Raw genomic sequence first — 25,204 nt, 5'->3', positions numbered from 1 at the left:
AGGAGATAACCAGAAGTCTGACAGACACTGGGGAAGGAATCAACCAGGAAGATCTATGCAAAACTTTCTTGGTTTGAACTGCCCCTAAAATCCTTGAAGAACACAGCATTCAGCACACTGGAAAAAAAACCCAAACAAACAGCAACAGGGCCTCAGAGAATAAAGAATAGGATCAAACAAAATCTCATCATTCCCTCCAAAAGTGGAGGGAGCCTAGCCCTAGCACAAAGTTCCAAATCAAAAAGACCAAAAGAATGAGTTTTTTAAAAACTGAAAAAAAAAAAGGAAGAAAGAAATCTATAATAAAGATCTGCTATAGAGCTGGAAATGTTCAAGACAAACCCAGATGGAGGGTGGTACAATGGATAGGAGAACCTGAGTTCAAATTTGACCTCAGACACTTAATAATTACTAGCTGTGTGACCTTGTACAAGTCACTTAACCACATTGCCTTACAAAAAAAAAAAGAAAAAAAGAAACCCAGATGGAGAGAATAACTCCAGAACATCTACATGCAAAGTCTTAAAGAAAAATATGGCTTGTTCACAAGATCAATTAGAATTACTAGAAGAAATGGAATGAATTTTAAAATTATATTAATAAATGAAATAAGGCTTTAAAAAGAGAAATAAGAATAATTTATTGAAGTAAATTTAATTAAAAAAACAAAAAAGATAAGAAACAAGAACAGTAAAGGAAAGACTGGAAGATTAACAGCTTAATAATGTTGCTGATTGCCTTAAAATTATCCTCTGTTGGGGTGGCTAGGTGGTACAGTGGATAGAGCACTGGCCCTGGAGTCAGGAGTACCTGAGTTCAAATTTGGCCTCAGACACTTAATAATTACCTAGCTGTGTGGCCTTGGGCAAGCCACTTAACCCCATTGCCTTGCAAAAACCTAAAATAAATAAATAAACAAATAAACAAACAAACAAACAGATAAATAAACAAATAAACAAATAGGTAAACAAATGGATAAATAAATAAAACAAAAACCTAATAAAATCTCCGAGGGTGGGAATTCCTTCAGACTTTCAGTGACCCTTAATTTCTGTTACCCAAAATTCTATCTTTAATTGGTGACCTCCCAAAATCCCAGCAGAAACAATATATGACTATAGATAGTTTTGATTTCTTCATCTAAGAATTACCTTTCCATATCTTTTGACTATTTATCAATTGGGAATGACTTGGTTTTTTATAAATTTGACTCAGTTCTCTATAAATTTTAGAAATGAGTCCTTTAGGTGCAACTAGGTGGCTCAGGAGGACCTGAATTCAAATGCAGCCTCAGACACCTAATAATTAACTAGCTGTGTAACCTTGGGCAAGTCACTTAACCCCATTGCCTTGCCAAAAAAAGAGAAAGAAATGAGTCCTTTATCAAAAATACTAATTGTAAAAATTATTTCCCAACTTACTACATTCTTTTTAATCTTGGTTGCAGTTTGTACAAACACTTTTTAATTTTATGTAATCAAAATTATTCAGTCATTTTTTTATAATGTTCTCTATCTCTTCTATGGTCATAAACTGTTCTCCTTTCCATTGTATACAGGTATACTATTCCTAGTTCTCCTAATTGGCATATAATACCTTTAATGTCTAAATCCTACACTCATTTTTTTTAAAGATTTTATTTATTTTGAGTCTTACCATTTTTCCCCAATCTTACTTCCCTCCCCTCACCCCCCCCACGAAAGGGAATTTGCCAGTCTTTACATTGTTTCCATGTTATATATTGATCCAAATTGAATGTGATAGAGAGAAATCACATCCTTAAGGAAGGAGCATAAAGTAAAAGAGATAGCAAGATCAGACATTAAGATATCAGTTTTTTTTTTCTAAATTAAAGTCCTTGGTCTTTGTTCAAATTCCATAGTTCTTTCTCTGGATACAGATGATATTCCCCACCTTAAACAGTCCCAAATTGTCCCTGATTGTTGCACTGATGAAATGAGCAAGTCCATCAAAGTTGATCATCACCCCCATGTTGCTGTTAAGGTGTACAATGTTTTTCTGGTTCTGCTCATCTCATTCAGCATCAGTTCATGCAAATCCCTTCAGGCTTTCCTGAATTCCTGGTTTCTAATAGAACAGTAGTGTTCCATGACATACATATACCATAGTTTGCTAAGCCATTCTCCAATTGAAGGACATTTACTTGATTTCCAATTCTTTGCCATCACAAACAGGGCTGCTATGAATATTTTTGTACAAATGATGTTTTTACCCTTTTTCATCACCTCTTCAGGGTATAGACCCAGTAGTAGTATTGCTGGATCAAAGGGTATGCACATTTTTGTTGCCTTTTTGGCATAGTTTCAGACTGCTCTCCAGAAAGGTTGGATGAGTTCACAGCTCCACCAACAATGAATGTATTAATGTCCCAGATTTCCCACATCCCTTCCAACAATGATCATTGTCCTTTCTGGTCATATTGGCCAGTCTGAGAGGTGTGAGGTGGTACCTCAGAGATGCTTTAATTTGCATTTCTCTAGTAAGTAATTATTTAAAGCAATTTTTCATATGACTATGGATCACTTTGATCGTCTCATTTGTAAATTGCCTTTCCTGCACTCATTTTGACCTTATCTTGGTATAGGGTGTGAGATGTTGGTCTATGCTTAGCTTCTACCATATTATTTTCCAATTTTCCCAACAGTTTTTATAGAAGAGTGAGTTTTTATCCCAGAAGCTAGAATCTTTGAGTTTATCAAACGGTAGATTACTATAGTCATTTACTGCTGTCTGTTTTGCACCTAATCTATTCCACTAATCCACCACTCTTTCTTAATCAGTACACCAAATAGTTTTGATTACTGTTATAATTTTAGATTTGGCATGGGTAGGTTGCCTTCTTTTGCATTTTTTCAATAATTCCCTTGTTATTCCTCACTTTTTGTTCCTCCATATGAATTTAGTTACTATTTTTTCTAGCTCACTAAAGTAATTTTTTGGAAGTTTGATTGGTATGACAATAAATAAGTAATTTAATTTAGATTGAATTATCATTTTTATTATATTAACAGCCTAGCCATGAGCAATTAATATTTGTCCAGTTATTTAGAACTGTAAATCTGTCATTTTCCCTATTTTCTTTCCCTTTCTTTTTCTTTTTCTCAGTTTTTTCTCTTTTCTCTCCTTTCCTCTATTTTCTCATTACTTTTTTCACTATTACTTCTTTTCCATATTGTCTTTCATTTTTTCTTTTCCTAACATTTATTCCCCTTTTCTTTTTCTTGTCATCTTTTTCCTTTTTTCTCTCTCCATTTTTTGTTTCCTTGCTCATTTTTTTCCTCTCCTTTTCTCTTTTTCACTTCCTTTTCCTTCCTTTACTCCCCCTTTTCTCTCCCTGCTCATCCCTTTCATCTGATCTCTTAATTTTCTGTTTTCTTCCCTCTCTTTTGTCTTATTTTCTATTTCCTTAGTCATTATCCTATGTGTTTTTCCCTTTCCCATTTTATTCTTTTTATCTTTTTTTTCCATCTACCTCTTCTCTACTATTACTTTTTTCTCAATGTATTAGTATACCTTTTTCTCACACTGAATTAAAGGTGTCGCCCAAGTTCCCCTAATTTAAAGATAGGTTTGAGGAATGGGGGAAACTTTGGGAAGGCTATCAGGGTGTGTGGGGGTATTGGGGGGTAGGGCTATCAGGGAGGCTATCAGGGAATGGGGGGTAGGAAAATGACCCCACCCAGCCTCAGTTCCCTTTGATTCATTGGAGCTTCTAAGTTCCTATCCTATAATTACTCTCTTCTAGTTTTACTACTATGAAAGAGTTAAATCATTATTTTCTTTATTTGAAAAAGATGGTTTGTAAAAGGAATAAGAAGGGGATACAGAATATGGAAGTTCTAAGAAACCTGGTCAAGAAACACAGAGATACCTACAGAAATATCTATTGGATTGAGAGAGGAGGTATCATTGGTCATCAAGATTTAGGGAAGTGCTCTATGTGCCTATCTAAAAGAATGGAAAGCTAGGGAAGGGAAATGGTACCGCCAGTTAAGACCTTTGAAACACAAAAGGCAATCTGGAAAGGATTGGGGGTGGAGGGTGGGCATAATGGCTTTAGAAGAAGCCAAGATCTCTTTCAGTGATTAGAGACCCCAACCAGGCCCCACCTGAGTCCCCCTGACATGGTAAGGTGAGGCATGTCTCTGCTTCTTTTTTTAATTGGCCTTTAAAGCCTAGCAACTGGGGGATATGTCAACTCCTTTGTGGAGTGTGGAGGAAGAGAGAGACTAGAGGAAAAGTAACAGTATGAACTGTGAATTCCTCTGGATCCTATTGTGCACCCTGTTGGGGAAGACCCAAGGTGAGAGGGGGATTCCCAAGTGTCTAGTTCTCCCAGCCCCCTATTATACTTTTCTCAATCTCCCCATCCCTCTTGTTCTCTCAGAAATCCAGGTATCTGGTCTCCCAGTCCATCTTTTTCCTGTTTTGGGGTCCAGTAATCAGGACTACACTGAGATTGTAAGGATATGTGGGGAAGGCAAGCACTGTGGAGTCTTGGAGCAGAGACTCAACTAAGAAAAGAAGGTTAAGTTTCCAGAAGACCATGAGTGTGGCAATCTGTTTTCTGTTACTAGTCCTCTGGAGAAGGAACTTAACTCCTGATCATTCATTTTCTCTTGAAGATCTAATCACACACTCACACAAATACCTCTTATTCCTTTCTTCCTTTCAAAAGGAGAGGGAATGTAAGGAGGAATGGTCAAATTTTAATAGAGACAAATTTGTAATCTAAATGAATAGTCTAATTTGAGGATTTTAGGCATAAGATAGAAAGTAAGGCAGACATTTAGGAGTGAGATATATGGGATCTTCATGCTACTCCTGAAATCATCCCAAGTAGGCAACCCATCCATTCAAAATGTAAATCACTCTGTAGCCACTTGTGAAAAAAAGTCTGGAGACAGTTTTTCTCACTATCTTCTTTCTTCCCAAAATAAACTTTCCAACTCCAAATAGTACTTGTTCTCTCCTGCAGCCACAGATCCATTACTATCATGCTGCTCATCACTGCGAACAGGAGGTTCTGTGTCTTAAACCACTCACAGTAGCTATTGCCTTGGTGAACTCTGCAATGGTGCTGTAACTACTGTGGTTCCTAGCCTCTCTTTGGCTATTCTGGTGGCCATGACACTTGCTTGGATCCTTCTAGATCTATAGGGAGGGTGATCACATTGCTTTAGGGGCACAAGGAGTGAATGGGGTTAGGATAACTTCCAATATCTATTAAATTTTAATGACCGATTCACAACTGAGCAAAAAATTTGCAGTATGTGTGCAAGGGTGATTTGGGGATATGGGGTGGGGAAGGGAAGGAAGAATATGAAATAGGGCTCCCTGGGGAAGTGATCAAATCTCAGCAGCTAGAGACTTTTCAGTGATGATAAAGGCACCTGGACTGCTTACTAGATGTTATAGGAAAAACCTTCCTGAAAGGAGGTATGTGGGTGGACACTTGAGGATTCAGTGAGGGGTACCAATCCTTCCTAGAGCTATCTCTCCAGGTATCTTTTTACACCCGATTTCCCCCTATTCCATATACATCTTAGCACTCAGAGGAGTGCTTAGAACTCAAGAGAGATAGGAGACAGAGGGGTTGCATACTTCTGACTCTACATGGAAAGTTCTCCAGGGGTGTGGTCCTTATATGGTGTGTACAACATGTTCCTTAAACATTAGGTCCTCTGTGTTAATTCTCTAGGCCAAGGTAGAAACAAATAGGCCAGAAAAACTTGTTGGTTCAGCTTTTCCCTTCCCCACCCCAACAGAGAAATTTCCTGAGGGAGCTTCAGGGATAAACAGCTAGGGTGCCCAAGGAATCAGGAGTCTTAGGTATGAGGATGAGGATGATGCCAATGCTTAGGGGAGGGGAACACCTGAATCTGTGAATAATAAAGCACAGGATTCTTTGGAAAACATGCATTTATTCCAATAGAACTAGGCATGAGTGATTTTAAGAGAGTGGTACCTATTGCCAAGGTTCAGGGAATCAGACCCTACGAAGAAGGGCCATCACATCCCACCTGGAAACAATAGTAAGGATTGTGTAAGAACTTCAGGACCAGACTGAAGAAACCTTGGTTGAGGAAAGAAACCTGGGTAACCATGAGGGAAGGTGAAGGAATTGTAGGCAATTCTGGGAAATAGGGGAAGATCAAGGAGACACTAATATAGTAGAAGAAAAAAATGGGCTGAATTGTTTCATGATAATCTCTAAGACCCATGATGACTAACCACATTTCCCTAACCATAGGAAAAGACTGAGAAAAAATTGAGTTAAGAAGGTGAGAGAAGTCCAGAGAAAGGTTATTAATGGAATTATATAATTCATAGCATTTAAAAATGGGAAAGACTTTAGAAATTACTTAGTCCTGCCCTCTCATTTTTACAGAGAAAACTGAGACCCTGAGAGTTCAAGGTCCAAGCTAACACAGATGGTAAGTAATAGAGAAACAGGATTTCTAACTCCAAAAGCAGGGCTATTTCTACAACACCAGAATACAAGAAAACATTGTAGGGAGAATAGAGTAAGGGACTAAGAATTGAGTGGAATGATGTGAGGGTGTGATCTGGGGTGAAGCAAACTCGGTAGAGTTTCAGTGTAGAAGCCAGAAGCCAAGGCCAGCAAAAGGTATGAGGAGGCTGAGGCTCAAAACTGGAGAAGGGCGGGGTGCAAAACTGTTGCAGGAGTCTCTATTGCAGCAAGTAGTTATATAGGTTAATTCATTGGTCTTGTTGGTGCCCTCTCTACAGGGTTCCATTGTCGTACCACACCGATGTTTGGAGTAAAGCCACATCTTACCTGGGGGGAGAAGGAATCACAGGATCAGTCAGATGGGGCTCATACTGCCCCCACCTTCCTCATCCTCTCTAATTCAAGGTTGTGTCTTTCACTCTCTCTGTTTTTTCTTCTCCTCTTCCTCTTGCTCTTTCTTTCTTGTTCCAATATCTTTCTGTTACCTACCTGAGTTGGGTATCAGCATCAGTCTCAGCTTTTCCTTTCCCTTTTGTCATTTACCATTCAATTCCACCTCCACTCCCTAACCGCCTCCCCCCCCCTCCAAAAAAAAAGGTCCTTTTTTACCTAAGTAGACATTTGTGGTCAAACATTGATGTCCTGGATCCAGGAGACAGGATTGCCGATCCACACAGCCAAGCACAGGGAACTTATTGCAGGAGTGACAGCGAATGTCAGCTAGGAAGTTAAAGAGTAAGAAAGGCTGTTTGAGGAAACCAAACTCCTAAAGGGAATGGGAAAGTAAAGAGGCACAAATATCATCACCTGGAGAACTCTACAGTAAACTCCCCTTCCTGGCTGTTCCAATGAAGATAAAGTTTACAAAAGATGTAAGAAAAATATTCTATCAGTGAGAGGTGGAGCTGTCAGTTTTGAAAACATCTACACCCCATTCTTGTTAGCATCAGTCCCCTCTCCTTTACCTCTGCCTCATGACTGAGTCACAAGACAGGTAGTATTGCTAAAGAAAGTGAGAGAGACCAAGTGAGGAAGAGATGAAATGAAATTTCCATCAGAGAAAATGGAACTGGAACTGGGAGAAAAAAACCTGGAAAATGAAGGGGTGAATGTGAACAATATGGGAAGAGATGACAGGAGAAAATAAGGGAGGATGGAACTAGACAAGAATCAACATGAGAAGAAAATGGAAGGATGGAAATTGGAGGAAGAAGAAAAACTGAAATGTGGGAAACTATAAAATGAAAACTAGAAAAAATTGGGGATGATAATTATGGAAAATAAAAATTACAAAAGGACTCAAAAATTGGGTCTGGGGGATGATTATTGTTTGGGGACATTCAAGGGAACTACTATATTCTCAAATTGCCAAAAGCAAAGCTTCAGATTCCTCATCATGAGCTCCCACCCTACAAACTGAAGTAGCTAATTGATGGGAGAGAAAGAATCACCTAAACTGTTCCACAGAACATTCCCAAAATGGACAAGAATTAATCCAGAAATCTCTTCTCAAGATTTCATCCTCAGCTAATTTTAGGCTTTTGATGGCAAATGATCTCATTGACATTGGGTACTTGGGAGTCTAATCCTTGAAGAGGTTATCTACCTGGATCCCAAATTGAGTAAAGTACCTGAAATGGATCCCATGTCCCACCCAAAGAATTATTTAACTGGGGTATCCCCTCCACAGTAAGTATAGTGATGTCTACCAAAGGGTTCTTTTTCTTCCCAAAGGGAGTCCCCAGGGACTCTTTTGGAGATGACTGAGAAGCTAAGAGCCACCTCAAAGGTCCTTTTTTTCCCAACGTGGAGATAGAATAGCTCCAAACCCAGGCTTTGGAGTGGGGTTTCTAAAGGTAGCAGAGGCTTCAAGGAAGAGCAAAGACTAGGAGAATTATACATCTTGACTCTGGAAAAAACTCCTGGTTCGGGAAAAGGTGTAGAAAGGAGAGCAGAATGTTAAATACCTGAATATTCCCTAGCACAAAGAGTGCAAGGCATTCAGAAAACTGAGGAAATTAACCCTTGAAGAATGTGAACTTAGAGGAAGGAAGAGGCTTGAGAATACCAGGGAACTAAAGTATATCTAAATCTCTGAGGGAAATATGTGATGGAGGTTGTCCAGGACCTGAATCCCTTGAATCCTGAGAAGAGTGCTGGGTAAGGGGCATGGAAAACAGGGGTCCAAGAAGCTCAATACCTAGGCAAAAGCCAACTGAACACCTGGTACCCCATAGAACTCACCTGAAGCCCAGCAGACCAATGCTGAGAGGCTGAGGAGCAAGAAAGTATTCATGATAGGGGTTGTTGGAGATGATAGAAGAAGCAGATGAAGATTTCCAAGGATCCAACTCTTGGAAGGGAGGAAAATATTTAGTATTTATAGCCATAAAAGCCCCTCCCTTCTAATCTGAGCAGCACCTCCTTTCTCAGTTTCATCTGACTGGGACAGAGAGTATAGGGTGGAGAACGAAGTTGAAGTCTGAGGGATTGAAGAAGCCACTCTGCCCCCCAAAATTGTTGGATTCTTTTAAAGAACAAACGTCATCCATAGTTCAAGATATACTCCCCCCCCATTCTTTTATCTTTCCAATAAAAAAACAGAGAGGGGAGTAGTAACATCATCAAAACCCCTTTGTGATATCATAGTTCCTGGGGCAATACAGGCTTGGAACTACACCCACCAGGGTGCGGCTAGCAGGTGGAAGAGTGAATAAGGTCCAGCCCCAGTTCCCCCTCCCTTTTGTCCCCAGCTCCTGGTGGTTTTAGTCAGTCCTGGTATGGATATCTGCACAAATGGTTCCCATATGGGAAGCTAGGGTCGGAGGGAGGGTTGGTAAGACTGCGGAGAGGGCTAAGCCTTAGGAATAATTAAGAATATTAGACCCTCAAAACTCCTTTTGGGAACTGGTATCCTTGGCGATTCAATCCCCGCCCACTCCCCTTATCTGTGCCCCCAATCCAGCAATTGCTCCTTCTTTCTGACCAACTTCCCTCCGGTCTCTCTTGCTGATTCAGCTCCCCCATTTCTGTCCCCACCAGATGCCTGACCATGCTCCCAGTCCTGGGACTTTTGCTGCTGCTCTCAGGGACTGGAGGGAATGTGGGGGGTGAGCGGGGGTGGGGAAAGAAAAGTGGGATTCGGGGAGGAGAAGCTGGAGGGAGTCTCCTGAATCGTAGGAATATAGAGGGGGAGGGGAGGGGAAGGGATATGGCTGAGTTCTCGAGGAAAGAGGTTTAGGAGGAAAGAAAAGTTGGTGGAAGAAGGTGGGAATCAGAATCCCATGCTCACTTCAACTCTCCGCAGTTCTTTTGGAGGGACGCCCAGGAGATCGGGTGAATATCTCTTGCACTGGGGTCTCCCACGCGACCCGCTGGGCTTGGGCTCCTAGCTTCCCTGCCTGTGTGGGCTTGCTTCGGGGTCGCCGCCCAGTCTTCTGGACCTCCGCCCCAGGAAAACCCACGGCAGCCCCCACCTCACACTTTGCTGGCCGCCTGCGCACTTTGGACCCCAATGGCATAAAGCAGCTGGAGCTGCTTCTAGCTACAGGAGACTCTGGGACCTTCTTCTGCACAGGAATCGGAGGTCGTCAGAACTATGAAAGCCGTACCTTGCTCAAAGTGCTTGGGGATTTGGATGCTTGTCGAACCCCCAGTCCTCCCTCGGGTGAGTTGAGGAAAGGATGGTCGCGATACAGTTTAGTGGGAGACCAATTAATCCTCCAGTGGGTGAAAAAAAAATACACATTTCGGTTTTGTTTTTCCCCTGCGCCAGGCACGGGGCCAGAAACAACAAAGAATTGGGCGATTAAATAGATGGAGATAGCTGTAGTCCCGATATGTATTGGTTGGGAATTTAAGAAGGGTTCCTTGTAAGGGGAATTCTAACCGCCTCCTTTCGACTCTGCTCCGCTCTTCAGGATCCTCGTACCCTCTGCTCCTGTACCTTCTGCTCGGCGTCGGGTTGACTTTAGGTCTAGCGGGACTAGGGATGGCTTGGAGACTTCGTCAGTAAGTGCCAGGACTTAGAGGTTGGGGGACTCAAAGAAGAGGAAAGGGATAGGCTCTAAAGGTGAAGAGTTCTAGAATCAGGAGTGGGGATATAGAGAGTAGAACTGAGTTCTGGGGACGTTGGAGAAAAGCAGAGAGTCAAAATTTTACTGTTAGAACCATTGAAGATTGACTGGGGAAGGCGGAGGGGTGGGTAGTGCCCACGGTCGAGCTCCCACCTACCAATTATTAGAAATTTATTAAGTGCCTATTGTGTGTTAGGCGCCGGAAAGACTGTGGGTTGGAGTGACAGGCTGAGTTGCAGGAGCCTGAGTTTTGCGATTTTGTAGGAAAACGTAAGGAGATGGCAGGGACATGTATTGGGTAAAAGGTTGGTCAAAGGCCCTAATTTCCCTCCTCCATCTCTCTCTAGGCTACCCCCTTCAGGGTCAGTCAGAACCATTCCAGGATACGGTGAGAATAGCTCCTCTCCCCACCTCCTTTGTGGGACTGAGCATATCCCCTCTCCCCATCCTTCAGATCTGCCCCTGTGCCCCCCCTCAAAAGCTCCATCGGTGAACGAGATCCAGAGGCTATCGAAAGAGGAGACCCAGGAAAGAGGGGAAGAAAGGGTAAGGACTGGAGGGGTTAAATGGAATGTTCATGAAAAGTGTCATCGCCTGAGTCGGGTAGTCCCAGACTAGGTTTTTCTCATTTCTCCAGAGCCTTCTCTATGCTGATCTGGACCACACTCCCCTCAGAAACCCTAGATGGTTGAGCACCACTGTCCCCAAAGATGGCACCACCATCTATGCCGTAGTCGTTTAAGAAGACCTCATCTTAATGCAAAGTGATGCTCCAGACTTACTCACTGGCCATGAGTCATCAGAAGCTAATCCTGACTCCATCTAGACTTGGACACTCCCAACTGAAGACATTCCACCCTTTTCCAAAATTATAAGCCCTCCCCAGGCCACTCCAGCCCCTTACCACATAGTGCAGCTTCACCCTCATGATGTTGGACAGGAGAAAACCAGTTCCTATTATTAGCCCAGCACCCAATCCCATCTCCCTTAATCAGACACTAACACACAGTGAAGCCAAAAAGGTTAGTTCCATTTTATTCTCTGGGAGATGATTTGTTCCCGCTTCCCTTTTCCCTTGCTGTTTCATTCCAAATCCTGGTTCCTACCCAAACCTAGCTGCTTCTACACATTATCCTACCAGTAAGCTAATCCTCTCCCTACTCTTCTTCCTACTTTCCTGCTTCCACATTTGGGAATCTCTTAGCTGTGGGGGCGGGTATTGAGGATCAGGCAAAGGGAGCTGAGCCCTGCCCCAGCCTTCTCTAGCTCAGAGCAGGATACAGGTAGGAGAGTCACATCAGACAGTTTCTGCAGCATCTATAAGGAAAAGAGGTGGGATTAATAAACCCCACCCATCTCTCTTTCTCAAACCCAAAGCTCCCACCCTGTACTGTTTAGCAACTCCAGAAATTCTGACCCTCTCCTTGTGGTGTTTTTTTTAAGGCAATGGGGTTAAGTGACTTGCCCAAGGTCACACAGCTAGGCAATTATTATCTGAAGTAGAATTTGAACTCAGATCCTCCTGACTCCAGGGCTGGTGCTCTATCCACTTTTCCACCTAGTTGCCCCCTCTCCTTGCGGTTTAGTGCCTTATTCCAGTTTATCCCTTTCCTCCTCTCCACGTAATTTTCTTTTCCTTTCCATCTTCTTCAGATAGAAGGCAACCTTCTCACCTCCTGACTATTGGGAAAGTCTCCACCCCCTCGGTGCAGCAAAAAGGGGGAAGCCCCTGGGAGCCCAGGTCGTAGATACAAGCAGTCTGCCGCAGCATCATCTGGGAGAGTCAGGGAGGCATAGGGGTGATCCGTCAGGGCTGCCATTGTCTAGGGGGCAGAGGGAAAATGAAAGGATTTCAAATCTGGTCTCCAATATTACCAAATCTTTACAGCCCTACAATGTCCAAGGAACAATTGGTCTGGGTTAAGCTAGGCTCAGGTGTTTTCAGTAATTTAATATTCTTCCCCAACACTAAGGCCTATCTGGGTACCTAAGACCCTTCAATTATCCAAAAGGCTTTGCCCCAACACTTAAGTCCCGCCCACCTGTTGCATCCTGTCCCTTCTCACCCTCACAGCTTTCTGGGCCACTTCACTGCTGCCAGCAACAACAGTGCGGGCCCCCCCCATTCCGCAGAGACCACGCAAATGAGAGTTGCCTGAGACAGGAACGGTGGAAACAGCAAAGTCCTGGGGAGATGGATACAGGTGGAAATAAGTGTTGGAAAGGCTGGACAATATATGGAGTCCTCCCCAGAATCCTAGAGAGCAGCAATTTTCACCTAAATTTTGCTCACTGCTCCTCACAACTCTAATTCTCTAATCTCTCCTTAGTCTTTCCACTCACTCCAAGAATCATTCATCAGTTCTCCAGTGTGGGGACCCCTGAGATCTTTGCTTAGGAACTAATCAATTCCCCCTCACCCTGAATGTGTCGGCAACAATTTCAGCTCCTCTGTGGTTGGTCCACTTAGAGATGCCCACGAAAAACTCACGGCCTGAAAGATAAAGTGCAGAAGAGAGATCCGGCTCCCAGAATTGTACTCTCCAGGGCATCCAAGCATATTATCTATCCTTCCTCTCCCAGATCCCATCCCACCCACCAGGTCTCACCTGTAAATAGCACATCTGTCCCATCCAATGTGGCATTCTCATCTTTGATCTCCACAATCCGAAGACCCATATCCTGTAGGGCTTTTCTGATGCCATCGACCTGGGAGCAGGAAAGAACTTCAATTTTAAGATGCTGGTGGCCTGCTACCCAGTTGACCTTGCTCTCCTAAAAACTCTAGAACTCAACTTCTCTTTCCCAGTCCACTCTCCCTCTCCTGTACTCACTTCTGGTCGCCTGGCAGGACTCCAGGGTCGAGTGATGAGGGCTGTATCCCCATGTACCACCGCTATGTCTCCAGGCAGGGGTCCAAGTGGCAGTTGCTCCTCAGCAGGCAATTCCAATAGCTGAAGTCCCAGGCGCTGCCTCAATTTACCTCCCAGGACCCCGTGCTCTCGTCGTGCCTTCGCCAGGTCCAGAGTTGGGAGAACTGCCACCTCTCCTTCCCCCACTTTGCCCAGACTTTCTGGGACACCCCGGATCAGGGCATGGGAACAGCGGCCCAACCCCGCCCCCGGGGTCCCCATTCCCACTACACAAGCTTACTGTTTTCCTGTCTTTATTCGTTTTTCACTTCACCTGCTGAAGGGAGAGACAAGCAGTTGAGACATCAAGGAAGGTTTAAGATTCCTGGTCTCCAGTCAGCCCCTCCCAGTTTTCCATCTCTCATCTTAATTCCACTTTGAAATTCGACAAACCCTGCACTGAAAATTAATGTCTCTTCAGTGGCTCCAGTCCGCGTCCCCAACGCTTCTTCCCCCTTCCCCCTATTTTACCTTTCCCCATTAGTCTCTACCCGCCTGATTACCACTAGGATGCGCTCACTCCTTAAGTATGAGGCGGACCCATCCCCTTAACCCTCCGTTATTCGTAGATGATGGGGGTGGGGGGAGACCCCACGACCAAATGCTTGGGATTCTGAGGGAAATAAGGGCTGTGCAAGGGGATGTCGGGGGTGGGGGAGGAAGGAGAGGAGATAAATTGGATGTCAATATACTGAAGGGGAAGCGAGAATTAGAGGAAGGAAAAGAGAGATTGGAGACCATGGAGTTAATCTATCCCGAAGGCAGGTCATGTAGCTTAGTGGACCTAGTATGAATCAGATGGAGTCCCACAGGACTGGGAGACGTCCGGAGTGAAACTAGAGGGGGCGGAGAAACGGGGCGGCGCGCAATAGTTTTAGACAATGACACTCCTTCCCTTGATTGCACCCCCTCCCCCCAATATATTTTCCTATAGAATCCTACCTTCCAAGGCCTGGGAATTCAGGCTTTCGGCCTCCCCAATTGGCTTACTTGAAGGTCCCAGGCGTTATACTTTTCTACCGCTCATTCCCCTCAGGATACCAAACATCCGCCGCCCCAACCCCCGCTATCTTCAAGATCCCAAGCAGTCTGCTTGCCCCCCGCCCCCGGCCCCTGCTCCGTCAGGTCACTCACCGCTGGCTGTCTGTCCCCGCCCTTTCCCCTTTCCAACCAGGGTTGGGGGGTCCCCTCCCCCCCGAGTGCAAGTAATGGGGGGGAGGGGAATTCGAGTCTGTAGGCCTTGGGGAGGGGCTGGGGCCAAGGATTGGATAGAGGGTCCCAGTACAAGCTCAAGAGGAGCTGAAAGGTGGGGGCGCAGCGGACTGGCGGCTTCGGGGCATTGTCTGATCGAGGACGGGCTGGACTCCGGGAAGCCACGCCCCTGCCGCCCCTCTAGACCACACCCACTCATCTGGGGCTGCCTTCGCTCCAGCCTATGACCACACCCCTTTCCTTTCTGGATTTTCCCTTTTGCTTCTATGCACCTCTTCCCACATTCTTGAAGATTCGGGACAAATCATCCCCATCCTAGGCTTCCTCGAGCTTCTATTTTGTGGACCATGCGACTGAAAATGCAGCAAGAACAAAACTTTTGGTCCTTCTGGTTTTCACCTCAAAACAACCACCTGCCAAATCTCCCAAATAATGCCTAGTCTTTCCTGGAATCTGCCCTCAGCTTTCTCAATATCGCAAATGCATCTGTCCTACCAGACACAGGCTTCCAAGCTCATAAAACCTAATATAAAAACATAACTTTTAACTTTTATTATTGAAATATTTTTATTCCTTCAAAAAAAATTCCACTCATTTCCCTCCAACCTTCCTTGTCCTTTATTTGAAAATTCTGTGCTCAATGGCCATCTTGAAATGTGTTCATTGGGCACTGGGCAGCCTTATTTGTGAAAGAAAAGAGGTAGTGGAGGAAAAAAAGCTGTCCATAGCTATTGCAGGGCTTTAGCTACTAGCTCATAGGCCAGCTCTATCTCCTCAGCATCTGGACAAGTAGAGGCAAATTCTTCTCTGGCATAAGCATTACGCAGGTATCTTTGGACTCCTCGAAACTCCTCTGGGATAGAAAACCCCCGATATTTCTTACATACAACCTAATGGGAAAAGAAGAGAGACATATATTAGCTGGTGTTCAGTATTAATGAAGCGGCCATGGTGGAGGTGTTGTCCACTGTATGCTATGCCACTGTCACTGACTAAAACTGTTTAACATCTCTTAAAGAATAAATTTCAAACTCTTTGGTCTGAAATTTAAAATCTGCAACCTGATTCCAATTTCCATCTCAATTATTCCCTTGCGCATGTCCTCCACCCATGTCACTATCCTCATTCTTTACTTTTGCTCATGTTATTTATCCTACTTAAAATGCTCCCCTCCCATTCTACTTCACCAAATCCTACCCTTCATCTTTAAGGCCTTGCCAACAAAGACTCTCTGTGAAATCTTTGTCAGTCTAATTAAAAGTAATGTATTCTCTAAACTTTGCCAAGACTAAATCCTTTTAGTACTTATAAATTGTCTTTTTTGCTCTTGATGCTCTATTTTAACTAGATTTTAAAATATCTTTTTTTTTAGGGTTTTTCAAGGCAAATGGGGTTAAGTGGTTTGCCCAAGGCCACATAATTCGATAATTAATAAGTGTCTGAGGCCAGATTTGAACTCAGGTACTCCTGACTCCAGGGCCAGTGCTCTATCCACTGCACCACCTAGCTGCCCCTGATTTTAAAATATTTAATGGCAAAACATCCCCCTCCCCTTTCACTATTTCATGCAAACAGTTTTTGCTTAAAATATATTTGTTAGTTGAGTTTGGGCTTCTCTTTAAGGAAAGCTATCAATACTTTCCAAGGTTATGTCAAAAAGGAATGAGCCATTCTTCACCTTCCACCAGGGGGAGCAGACTGATATTGCAATAGGAAGAAAGGTTAGATGTCAGAAAACAGAAGGAAGAGATAGCCTGTATTTGACAGAAGGATAGTTCATATGACAACCTCAGTAAGAATCATAATATTGAATATATTGCATAGTCTTAAAGCAAGAAGTTTTTAACCTATTTTATATCAGAGACCCCTTTTCAAAAATATTTTAAAATAAAATACAAAGGATTACAAAGGAAAACAAAGTATCAACATATATAAAGATTTACAAAGTTACATGTTTTCTCATTTTTGATCCTCACAACACTGTAAGGTAGGTGCCATTATCTCCTTTTACAGATGAGAAAACAGGCTTGAAATTGAAACTTGCCCAGGGTCACACAGACCCTAAGAAACTCTGGGCTAAATTCTGGGGAGCAAACTCAATTGAGAAACCAAAAATGAATATCAAGGGACACTGGGTCCTATATACCATTATCAGCTATCCTGGAATGTCAACACTGAAAAATAATCATGTTAGGGAATGGTGGTCTTTACAGAAACAATTGTGCTGAGACGTATCCAAAAAAAGTCATCTTTGCGGCTACTTCCTTCCCCTTTTGACCTACCTGTACAATGTGGAGTTTAGGCAGTAGATTGCAATCAGCCAGTGTGAGTTCATCACCATCCAGAAACTTTCTGTGGGAGATACCCTCATCTTCTGCACTTGTTTCATCAATCTCCTCAGGAAGTGGTGATGTCAGATAATTGTCCAGAACCTTCAGGGCTTTCAACAACCCCTTCTCTAAATCTGTTGAAGATTTAGGATTAAAATGGTAGGAAAAGTCTCACAAACAACTAGGAGAGAAAAGAATGTAGGCTAGGGAAAAAAATGAGTTGCTAATCAGAAGAGGCCAGCAAGTAGCCTAGACAAGGAAGCAGTCAATTAATAGTTCAAATGCCTAATTAAGGACTGAACTATTAACATGGGATGGAACTAATGGAACAAGAAAACCTGGAGAAACAATCATGGAGATTCAAAAGGTTCAACTAATGAAAATGGGGAGATATACAGGGACCTATATGAAAGAGGGATTTTATAATATAAGATTGGGGATAGAATGTTAGTCAACAACTGTTTTTGTCACTCATAAACTTACCAATCTTTTCCTTCTGTCCTCTTTCCCTACATCTGTTCTTCCTTAGCATCTAACCCTCCCAGTCCTTGTCTTTGCCTACTTAATTCCTATAATCCTTCCAAGACCCAAACCTCTGACCCTTCAGACTTACTTGCATTGAGTGCTGGATTTGAATTCTTGATGTAGCCAGAAAATTTGGCAAAGACATCTAGACCAGCTGTGTTGGATTCTGGATTCTTAGCTGCCAACTTGGGGTACCTGAAATCAGGTGAGAGATGGCACAGTATGAAGATGTCCTAAGTAATACCTGACAACCTGGGGACTGCTCTAATCCCAGACATTTCAGATTTTCATTATTTTTCTTTTTATTCCCCTGTTTCTTCTGCTCTTCCCCAACCCAGGTCCCCCTTACATACCTAGGTGGACTCAGAACCTCTTCCAGAAACTCTTCAATCTTGTTAGTGTCTGTGTGTACTTCATTGCCATACAGTAAAAACGGGAGCTGACCTCCAGGACACAACTTTTGTACTGTATCTGTTCTCCTGCAGTAAGAACCCAGTCATCAAGGGAATAGAGAGGCAGCTTGGGACTTCAGAGGCTTGGGATGGGGGAAGGAGTTAGAGAAGAGAACAAGGTAAGGAGTGGGGAGATCAAGACTGGTAAAGCAAAAATAGGGAGTAACCTCTAGGAGAGAAATTCAGCATAGCAAGGTGGGGGGAGGCATGTGTGGGATTTAGAGAAGGAGGAATAGAGAAAAGAACTAGAGAAGGAGTAAAAGGAAAGAAACAATAGAGTCTGGCAGGAGTGGGTAAAAGCAGATGCTCACCTCTTGGTGTCTACAGTGGTGACATTGAAGGTGACACCCTTAAGCCAGAGCACCATGAAAAGTCTTTGGGAGAAGGGGCAGTTCCCAATCTTGGCACCATCACTTCCAGCCTGAAATGTACCCCCCAAAAGTCAGGACAAGGCACAGGCAATGTAAGAGGTACATACTTGAGAAGTCTCTTCTTGGCACATAGAAATTCTCTAAGTTATACATACCTTAGTGAAGGCTCAAAATGTCTAATAGTCATGAGGAAAGGAAGCAGATGTCAGGGTGACATTTTCAAACATTTCCTAACATCATAGAAAATTATAGCTGGAAGAAAGCTCAGAGATCACTTCATTCAACCCTTTCATTTTATAAAGAAACTGAGGAGATATAGAACTAGAAAGTAATGGAATTGGGAGGAACCTAAATCTTCTCATTCTTAGGTCCAGTAGTTGTTTCAGCTCTGCTCCTGACTTTGCTAACCATGTTTCTCCCCCAACTCAGATGTCTTCTGTCCAAAGACCCTACAATCCCCTACCCTAACAACATTAAACTCTCCAAAGCAATCCCTTTGGCCATTTCTGTTGGAGGAGCCAGACTGACCAAAATTGAGGGAGTACTATTTCAGAGAACTTGGTTCCTTGGAACTAAAAGCTGGCACTGGAGGAGGTAAGAGTAAGAATTATTGGGAGACAGGAGCAGGACTAGTAGGTTGAGAACTGGGTTCCATATACAAGGGAAGAGAGTAAAGACTATTATAAGGAAAAGCTTGTAGTGCTTAATTCTGAAGGCAGCAGGGACTGGGAGAAAGAGAACTGGAACTTGGTGCCTAATGTTTAAGGGCTCTCTAAACTCTTCTACTACCATCTATGCAGCTGGGTGTGGAGAGGGTTCCCTTTTCTTCCAGGAGATAGATGTAGACAAGCCAACAAAAGAGATAGCACTGGCTGATTGGCAAGTGGTGACGCCATCCCCTAAAGTCCCCCCCCCACTTGACTGAGGGTGATTCATTTCTGTCTCTGGTCTGAGCCTACTTCCTTCCTGGGGGTGAGGGAAAATGGCATGGTTTCCGTGGCCTTGGGTAGCATAAGGCTTTTGTATGGTCCTTTTTTTCACTGAGACCCACTTTCTTTCTTTTAAAGATAGGATCCCTCAGTCTCTAGATCTTCCCAGTCAGGGGACCTTTAAGGCCCTAGTTATTCCCCTAGTGATTTCAATTAGATTTCAGGCAAAATAATAGTCCCAGAGGTTGGTGTGAGAGTAGGGAGATAAGGACCACACCTAAGTCAGCACACTCTTTACTTGGGGATGAGTTAGAGAAAAGATAGAGAAACCAAAGCACAAACACTAAAAGGGGGAGGGGAGGGGAGGAGAGGGGAGGAGAGGAGAGGAGAGGAGAGGAGAGGAGAGGAGAGGAGAGGAGAGGAGAGGAGAGGAGAGGAGAGGAGAGGAGAGGAGAGGAGAGGAGAGGAGAGGAGAAGAGATGGTAGAAGGAGAGAGAAAAGAGAAGGAATGTAAAAAGGAGAAGGAAAGAAAAGAGGTCACCTGCAGAAGGTTGCAAAATAAAGAGAAGGGGTGGGGAAAGGAAACTGGCTGAAACTAGGGGGGGAAAGAGGAAGTAGAAAAGAGAAGGCCAGAAAGGCCAGAGAGTGACTCAGACACAAGATAGAAAGGAAAGAAAAGCAGTAGGGGTGACATTCCACCCAGAACAGAGGAAGAAGGGGAAGAGGAGGGAGATAGATTACTAAGGGAACTAGCTCGAAGACCAGTCCTCACCTTGATTACCCACACCTTGGATGTCATGGAGAGTTTTCTTAGATTTCTAAAGCTCTAAGAACTTCTAATCACTTGCTCACTTCACAAGGAAAGGAAAAAAATGGAAGTGAACTCCTTTCTGATATTCTCTTCATCTATTACCCTCATTTGTCCCTCTGTTTACTATTCTATAGCTCAACAATTCCATCTCCACAAGACTATTCCCCTGAATTCCCTGCCCTTCAACAAACTTATCACCCCTTTCCTTTCACTCTTCAGTTCCCATAATTGCTGTCATCTCTCAGCGGGTTACCCATTCCTTCTTTCCATTTCTCCTGGGTCCTTTCCTTCCCTTTCCATCTCTTATAATCCCTCTTTTCCCATCAGTCTGATTCTCCTTTTCTCCAAAACTTTCCAAGCCTAGAGCCCCTATTTTTTTTGCCACCACTTTTTTCCTTACATCTTTTTATCCACCTAAAGTGCCTTCAGCACTCCCACCACCCACCACCCACCACCCACCACCCACTCCCATACCCACAACCCCTCATACGTTTTCTAACCTCTAACCTTTGTGGAATATGGGGGCAGGGGAGGAATTCCTCCTCACACTGCTGAAAGTTCTCTTTCCCCCACAGTCCCCAGCCACCTCAATTAACATGGAGTCCAGATTTGTTCTGAACCTCCCATCGTCCAAGTTTTCCCAAATCTCCTTCACTCTCATGCTTTCCCTTTTTCACACAATTGAAAATCTCTACTTTTATAAACTTTTTTTGTAGCTGATGAGTCAGAGGGACCTGGTACCATTTTCCATTTCTTCACCCCACCCTTCAGGAAAAAAACTAGCCCCTGAGGCTCCCTGCCTGTAGTCAAGCCATGAAAGGGTTTGGAAGAAAAGAGAGTAAAAGGATCTGGGGAGGAATAGAAGAGAATGGGAAAGGACAAAGTTGAATTCCTTGATTTGTGTGCGAAATAAGACAGATACAGTATTCTTACCTTGACGAACAACTCGACCTGTGCCTGCTCTTCAGCCATGGCTGCGATTGGGACCAGGAAGCAGCAAGCACTGGGGGAACTGGGTGGGGCCGGAGTTGGAGGGAAGGTGGGGAGTTTGGGGAGTTTTCCCCCTAAATGTACTTGGAGCAACTCCTCTCAGTTCAGCAGGCAAGACACATACACATACACACACACAGACATACAAACAGAGAAACACTTAAACACCCCAACTAGATCCAGATCTTTCCCCAACCCCCATTCATCCCAGCTCCTCCTCTACCTTTCCCCCGCCCAGGCTAGAGCTAAGAGCTGATGACTCGCCAATCGACCCCGCCCAGGAGAAGAGGGGAGGACTCTGGAAATGGGGAGGGAGGGGAATCTAGCTCCCAGAAAGGGGAAGGGGAAAGGACACTAGACACTTGGCTCCCCTTCACTCCTCTGACGGAACCCTAGATCCCTTTCCTTCTTGTCTCATTTTCCCGATTGTTGAAAAGAGGGGAAAGCCCTGTTTTTCCACTACTCACTAAATGTAACCTGACACCTTGAATAGAGAATCTTGGAGAACCAGGGTAAGGATGTTTTAGGAAGGGAGAGGGGAATTTCTTTCCACTACATCCCTACTACACCTTTCTCAGCACTAGGTGGCTGAAATTGTAGTCTGGGTCAAAGTTAGAATAAGATACAGGATAGGAGTAGACTGGAACAAAGATCAAAATTTACTAAGTGTGATTAAAAAAAAAACAACCAGTTGCATGTGTGGAGAGGATCAGGCAGTTGTGCCAAGGGGCTTCATCCAAGAGGGAAGATCTCAGAATTCTCATCCTCCTTCCCCCTCTCCTGGGCTACTCAACCACTGATCCTTAGTGTTGACTGGTGGCCCAGGGAGAAAGGGTTTTGGAGTGGGTGAGTTATATAATTGTTCAAGTTTTTTAAATGTTATTTATTTAAGACACTGGGGTTAAGTGACTTGCCTAAGGTCACACAGCTAGGCCAATATTAAGTGTCTGAAGCTGGTTTTCAATTCAGGTCCTTCTGACTCCAGGGCCAGTGCTCTATCCCTTGTGTCACCTAGCTGCGCCCCATGTTTTAAAATATATCTGAATCTTGAGATATGCTTTACTGGTCCCACACTGGGTCAAAGCAAAAAAAAAAATCATAAAAGGTGAGAAAAGTTAACAGTGAAGAAATGCAGAAAGACTTCTTTCCATTAACCTACACTAATTCAGTACTTGGGTATAGTGCTGGAAGGGTGATGATTAAGTTTCTATCCTCCTAAAATCTATTATTACATAGTATTTCCTCAGAACCTGTCTTCTTTACTACCATCCCTGGATTCCATAGCTTGGACCTCTCTTCTTTCCTTCCACTTTCCCATTTTCCTTCATTAATCTCTACTTTTGAAGTAGAGAGGTTCACTGCAGGGAGGAAGAGAAGGGGTCAGGAGAAGTAGCAAAGGAGACCTCAGAGAAAAGGAGAAATGAGGATGTAGTATGAAAGACACTAACAGTTGGTGGCTTCCTCTCTGGTTGAAAGATGTCTCTCCCCTTTTCTCCCCATGCCTGGAGAGCAATAGCATCCTTCTACCAACCAGAGAAAGAATGCATCCTGGGTTGGAATGTTCTAAACTAGAGGCACAGGGAATAACCACACTATCTTAGAGTGTGTTTTAGGTTGTTTATGAATGATTCCCAAAGTTTGCACTTCTTTTCCATGAAGAAAGTGGAATCAGTAATTCTTCACACTTAAATAGTTGACCTCAAATTGATGATCCCTGTGAGGGGAAGAGAAGGAGTGGCAAAGGAATGGGGACCTATTCTATGCTAAAACAGATTCAGCAGTCTCTTTCATCTCTCTATCCCCATCCCAGTCTCCCCCACCCTTAATATGAAAGCAGTTTCAGTTGTCTTTATCATCAATATTGTCTTTGGCCTAAAACTTTGGGCCACTAAATTTCTCTCAGATTGTCAAGCAGATGCCATTTTTGCCTTGGAATATCCATCAAAGTACCATGAATTTGAGGGTAGGGGGTTAACCATTATTACCTATTGGTTAAAACAAGACAACAAAGTTAGTTTTATAAATGAAGTTTAATTCTCTAGGATATTACCAAAAACCCATGGGTAGATGGCATTCTTACAAACCAACCACCAACCAACCAACCAATCAACTGAATGATCCATTTTTATAGAATTTTGACAAAGGATCATAAAATTTTTGGTGGCCAGTCAATCAGGTTATGCATTTGAATGTAAAAGTGTCTTTGATTGTTTTATGTTTCTCTAACCCATCCATGAGGTCTGTCCTATGTCAGAACTGACAAAAATCCAATTAGTCTCAGGACTACTGTCCCCTCTTCTGACACGATATTTTACGTTATTAGATATGATATAAACATATAAAGCATTGGAGTTTCTTCCTTTCCAAAATGCCATAAATACAAGAATTTATTTAAGTTCTCATTTAGATAATCAGAGCAGATTCCTGCCTTCTCAGGATGATTGTTAACTGATTGTTTACACAGCTTCTTCAGTAAAACTTGCAGATGCAATTTAGAGGGGTATTAGGCTGTTTCACACAGCCTCCCTTCAAATTTACAACTAAAGACAGAGATCTTGAGGGGGGCAGAAGATGAACATTCCAAATTTACAGACCTCAGTTAGAGGCTGATAGAATAGCTTTTGATCAGAAATATAGATCTGAAATATTTTAATTCCAGTTTAGAAAATATCAGCTTCTACAGGGGATTCATCTCTGAATTATGCCATCAGAGACAAATCCAACTTCCCACCTTTCTAGACACATTTCCTCTCCTTTTCTAATTCCTTTTTTCCTTATTTCTCTTATGCCCCTTTCTATTTGTCCACTTTTCTCTCTTTTGTCCAATTTCTCTCTTACACATACACATACAACACACACACACAACACACACACACACCACTTGAACACACCTTTGAAAAAATTCTTGCCTTTCCTTCCCTAATCTGTTCCCAGTTTCTACTCCTTCACCTTTATTTACCTTTCTACAAATCTACACTAGTTTCTGTAAAGCCATCCTCAATATATCCTCACATTTGAGTTAATCTGCCAAGGTGTGGCCTCTGCACATCTCCCTGATTTGACACTCCCTAGCTCTGATATCCTCCACCTACATGTTTCCCCAGTGTTATTATTGCTCTATAACTCACTCAGGGTAACCATTAATCCAGGTCTCCTCACTCCTATCCCTCTCCCTCAAGGGGATTTTCCAATCTCTAGTCTTTTCCCAGTTATCCAAATCATTATGCTCTCCCTAATTCCCATCCCTTCCTACAGAACTCATTTCTGTTAACTATTATTTTTAAAATTAATTTTATTAGTATCTTTCATTTTTATATCACCAAAATTTCTCCCAGCATTCCTCACTACCCCCTTCCAGAAAGCTATCTCATATAACAAAAAATGTTTTTTGAAATAAAGAGAAGAGATCAAAATAATCAGCAAAACTGATCATACACTGTGATGGCTAGGTGGGGTAGTAGATAGAGTGCCTGCCCTGGAGTCAGGAGTACCTCAGTTCAAATCGGGCCTCAGACACTTGATAATTGCCTAGCTGTGTGGCCTAGGGCAAGCCACTTAACCCTATTTGCCTTGCAAAATCCTAAAAAAAAAACCCAACCTGATCATACACTGAAAAGATTTGAAACCATTCTAGGTCTTTGTAATTTTGCAACATTCACTTTGAGGGTTCTTTCCCCATTTATATTGTTGAGGTCATTGTATATGTTGTTTCTCAATTCTACTTCATGCTTCTTCAGATCATTCATTCTTTTTACTATCCATCTTCTGACATAATTTAGAAAAGCATAAGGGGACTTTGTTCTGTTCACTTCACTCTGCATCAGTTTATACAAATGATGTTAGATTTCTCTCAGATCATTCCTCAACAATTTCTTATGGAACAACATCCACATACCATAATTTGTTCAGTGATCTCCTTAGTTCACAATTATTTGCCATTGCAAGTATTTTTTTGCACATGGAGATCCTTTTCTTTTTTATTTGATCTTTTGGGGAAACAGTGTGCTACTGGATATTTAACAAGGGGCTCTCCAAAAATGCACTATGTTCATTATGAACATTTTCTCCATCCCTTTCTTAGTTTACAAGCCAACAAAACA

At 43.0% G+C, this 25,204-nt stretch overlaps 4 protein-coding genes across 10 annotated transcripts; 1 reads left to right on the top strand and 3 right to left on the bottom strand.

Annotated features, from left to right (window-relative positions):
- Window positions 1-3,807: 3,807 nt before the first annotated feature.
- On the bottom strand, window positions 3,808-9,893 carry LY6G6C (lymphocyte antigen 6 family member G6C). 2 transcript variants are annotated; one of them, XM_074236707.1, is made up of 4 exons: window positions 9,789-9,893; window positions 8,741-8,849; window positions 7,106-7,216; window positions 3,808-6,823 (listed from the first exon to the last, which is right to left on the bottom strand). In XM_074236707.1, the coding sequence occupies exons 2-4, from the start codon at window positions 8,790-8,792 to the stop codon at window positions 6,618-6,620; spliced, it is 369 nt and encodes a 122-aa protein (XP_074092808.1). In that variant the 5' UTR covers window positions 8,793-8,849; window positions 9,789-9,893; the 3' UTR covers window positions 3,808-6,617. The 2 variants fall into 2 exon arrangements, with proteins under 2 accessions (XP_074092808.1, XP_074092807.1); XM_074236706.1 differs by lacking the exon at window positions 9,789-9,893 and having other exon boundaries at window positions 8,741-9,062.
- MPIG6B (megakaryocyte and platelet inhibitory receptor G6b) lies at window positions 9,227-15,932 on the top strand. Of its 3 annotated transcripts, none has more exons than XM_074236704.1 (6): window positions 9,227-9,274; window positions 9,539-9,606; window positions 9,804-10,163; window positions 10,417-10,507; window positions 10,920-11,118; window positions 11,210-15,932. In XM_074236704.1, exons 2-6 carry the CDS (start codon window positions 9,549-9,551, stop codon window positions 11,312-11,314), a joined length of 813 nt encoding a protein of 270 aa, XP_074092805.1. In that variant the 5' UTR covers window positions 9,227-9,274; window positions 9,539-9,548; the 3' UTR covers window positions 11,315-15,932. The 3 variants fall into 3 exon arrangements, 1 of the variants encoding a protein (XP_074092805.1); XR_012478503.1 differs by lacking the exon at window positions 9,227-9,274 and having other exon boundaries at window positions 9,311-9,606; window positions 11,210-11,594; window positions 12,903-15,932; XR_012478502.1 differs by lacking the exon at window positions 9,227-9,274 and having other exon boundaries at window positions 9,311-9,606; window positions 11,210-11,594; window positions 12,226-15,932.
- Window positions 11,582-14,860, bottom strand: DDAH2 (DDAH family member 2, ADMA-independent). Of its 4 annotated transcripts, none has more exons than XM_074236700.1 (7): window positions 14,619-14,860; window positions 13,407-13,761; window positions 13,182-13,281; window positions 12,993-13,066; window positions 12,639-12,758; window positions 12,246-12,395; window positions 11,582-11,889 (listed from the first exon to the last, which is right to left on the bottom strand). In XM_074236700.1, the coding sequence occupies exons 2-7, from the start codon at window positions 13,704-13,706 to the stop codon at window positions 11,773-11,775; spliced, it is 861 nt and encodes a 286-aa protein (XP_074092801.1). In that variant the 5' UTR covers window positions 13,707-13,761; window positions 14,619-14,860; the 3' UTR covers window positions 11,582-11,772. The 4 variants fall into 4 exon arrangements, with proteins under 4 accessions (XP_074092801.1, XP_074092804.1, XP_074092803.1 ...); XM_074236703.1 differs by having other exon boundaries at window positions 13,407-13,758; XM_074236702.1 differs by lacking the exon at window positions 14,619-14,860 and adding an exon at window positions 14,427-14,555.
- On the bottom strand, window positions 15,291-21,337 carry CLIC1 (chloride intracellular channel 1). The gene is made up of 6 exons (XM_074236705.1): window positions 21,048-21,337; window positions 18,315-18,424; window positions 17,905-18,030; window positions 17,640-17,746; window positions 16,979-17,160; window positions 15,291-15,586 (listed from the first exon to the last, which is right to left on the bottom strand). Exons 1-6 carry the CDS (start codon window positions 21,084-21,086, stop codon window positions 15,425-15,427), a joined length of 726 nt encoding a protein of 241 aa, XP_074092806.1. The 5' UTR covers window positions 21,087-21,337; the 3' UTR covers window positions 15,291-15,424.
- Between the last annotated feature and the right edge of the window lie 3,867 nt (window positions 21,338-25,204).

This window comes from Macrotis lagotis, chromosome 5 (genome assembly GCF_037893015.1).
Source record: "Macrotis lagotis isolate mMagLag1 chromosome 5, bilby.v1.9.chrom.fasta, whole genome shotgun sequence".
Lineage (NCBI taxonomy): Eukaryota > Metazoa > Chordata > Mammalia > Peramelemorphia > Peramelidae > Macrotis > Macrotis lagotis.
The sequence above is the reverse complement of the archived record's forward strand: the minus strand, read 5'-3'. Positions and strand labels throughout refer to the sequence as shown.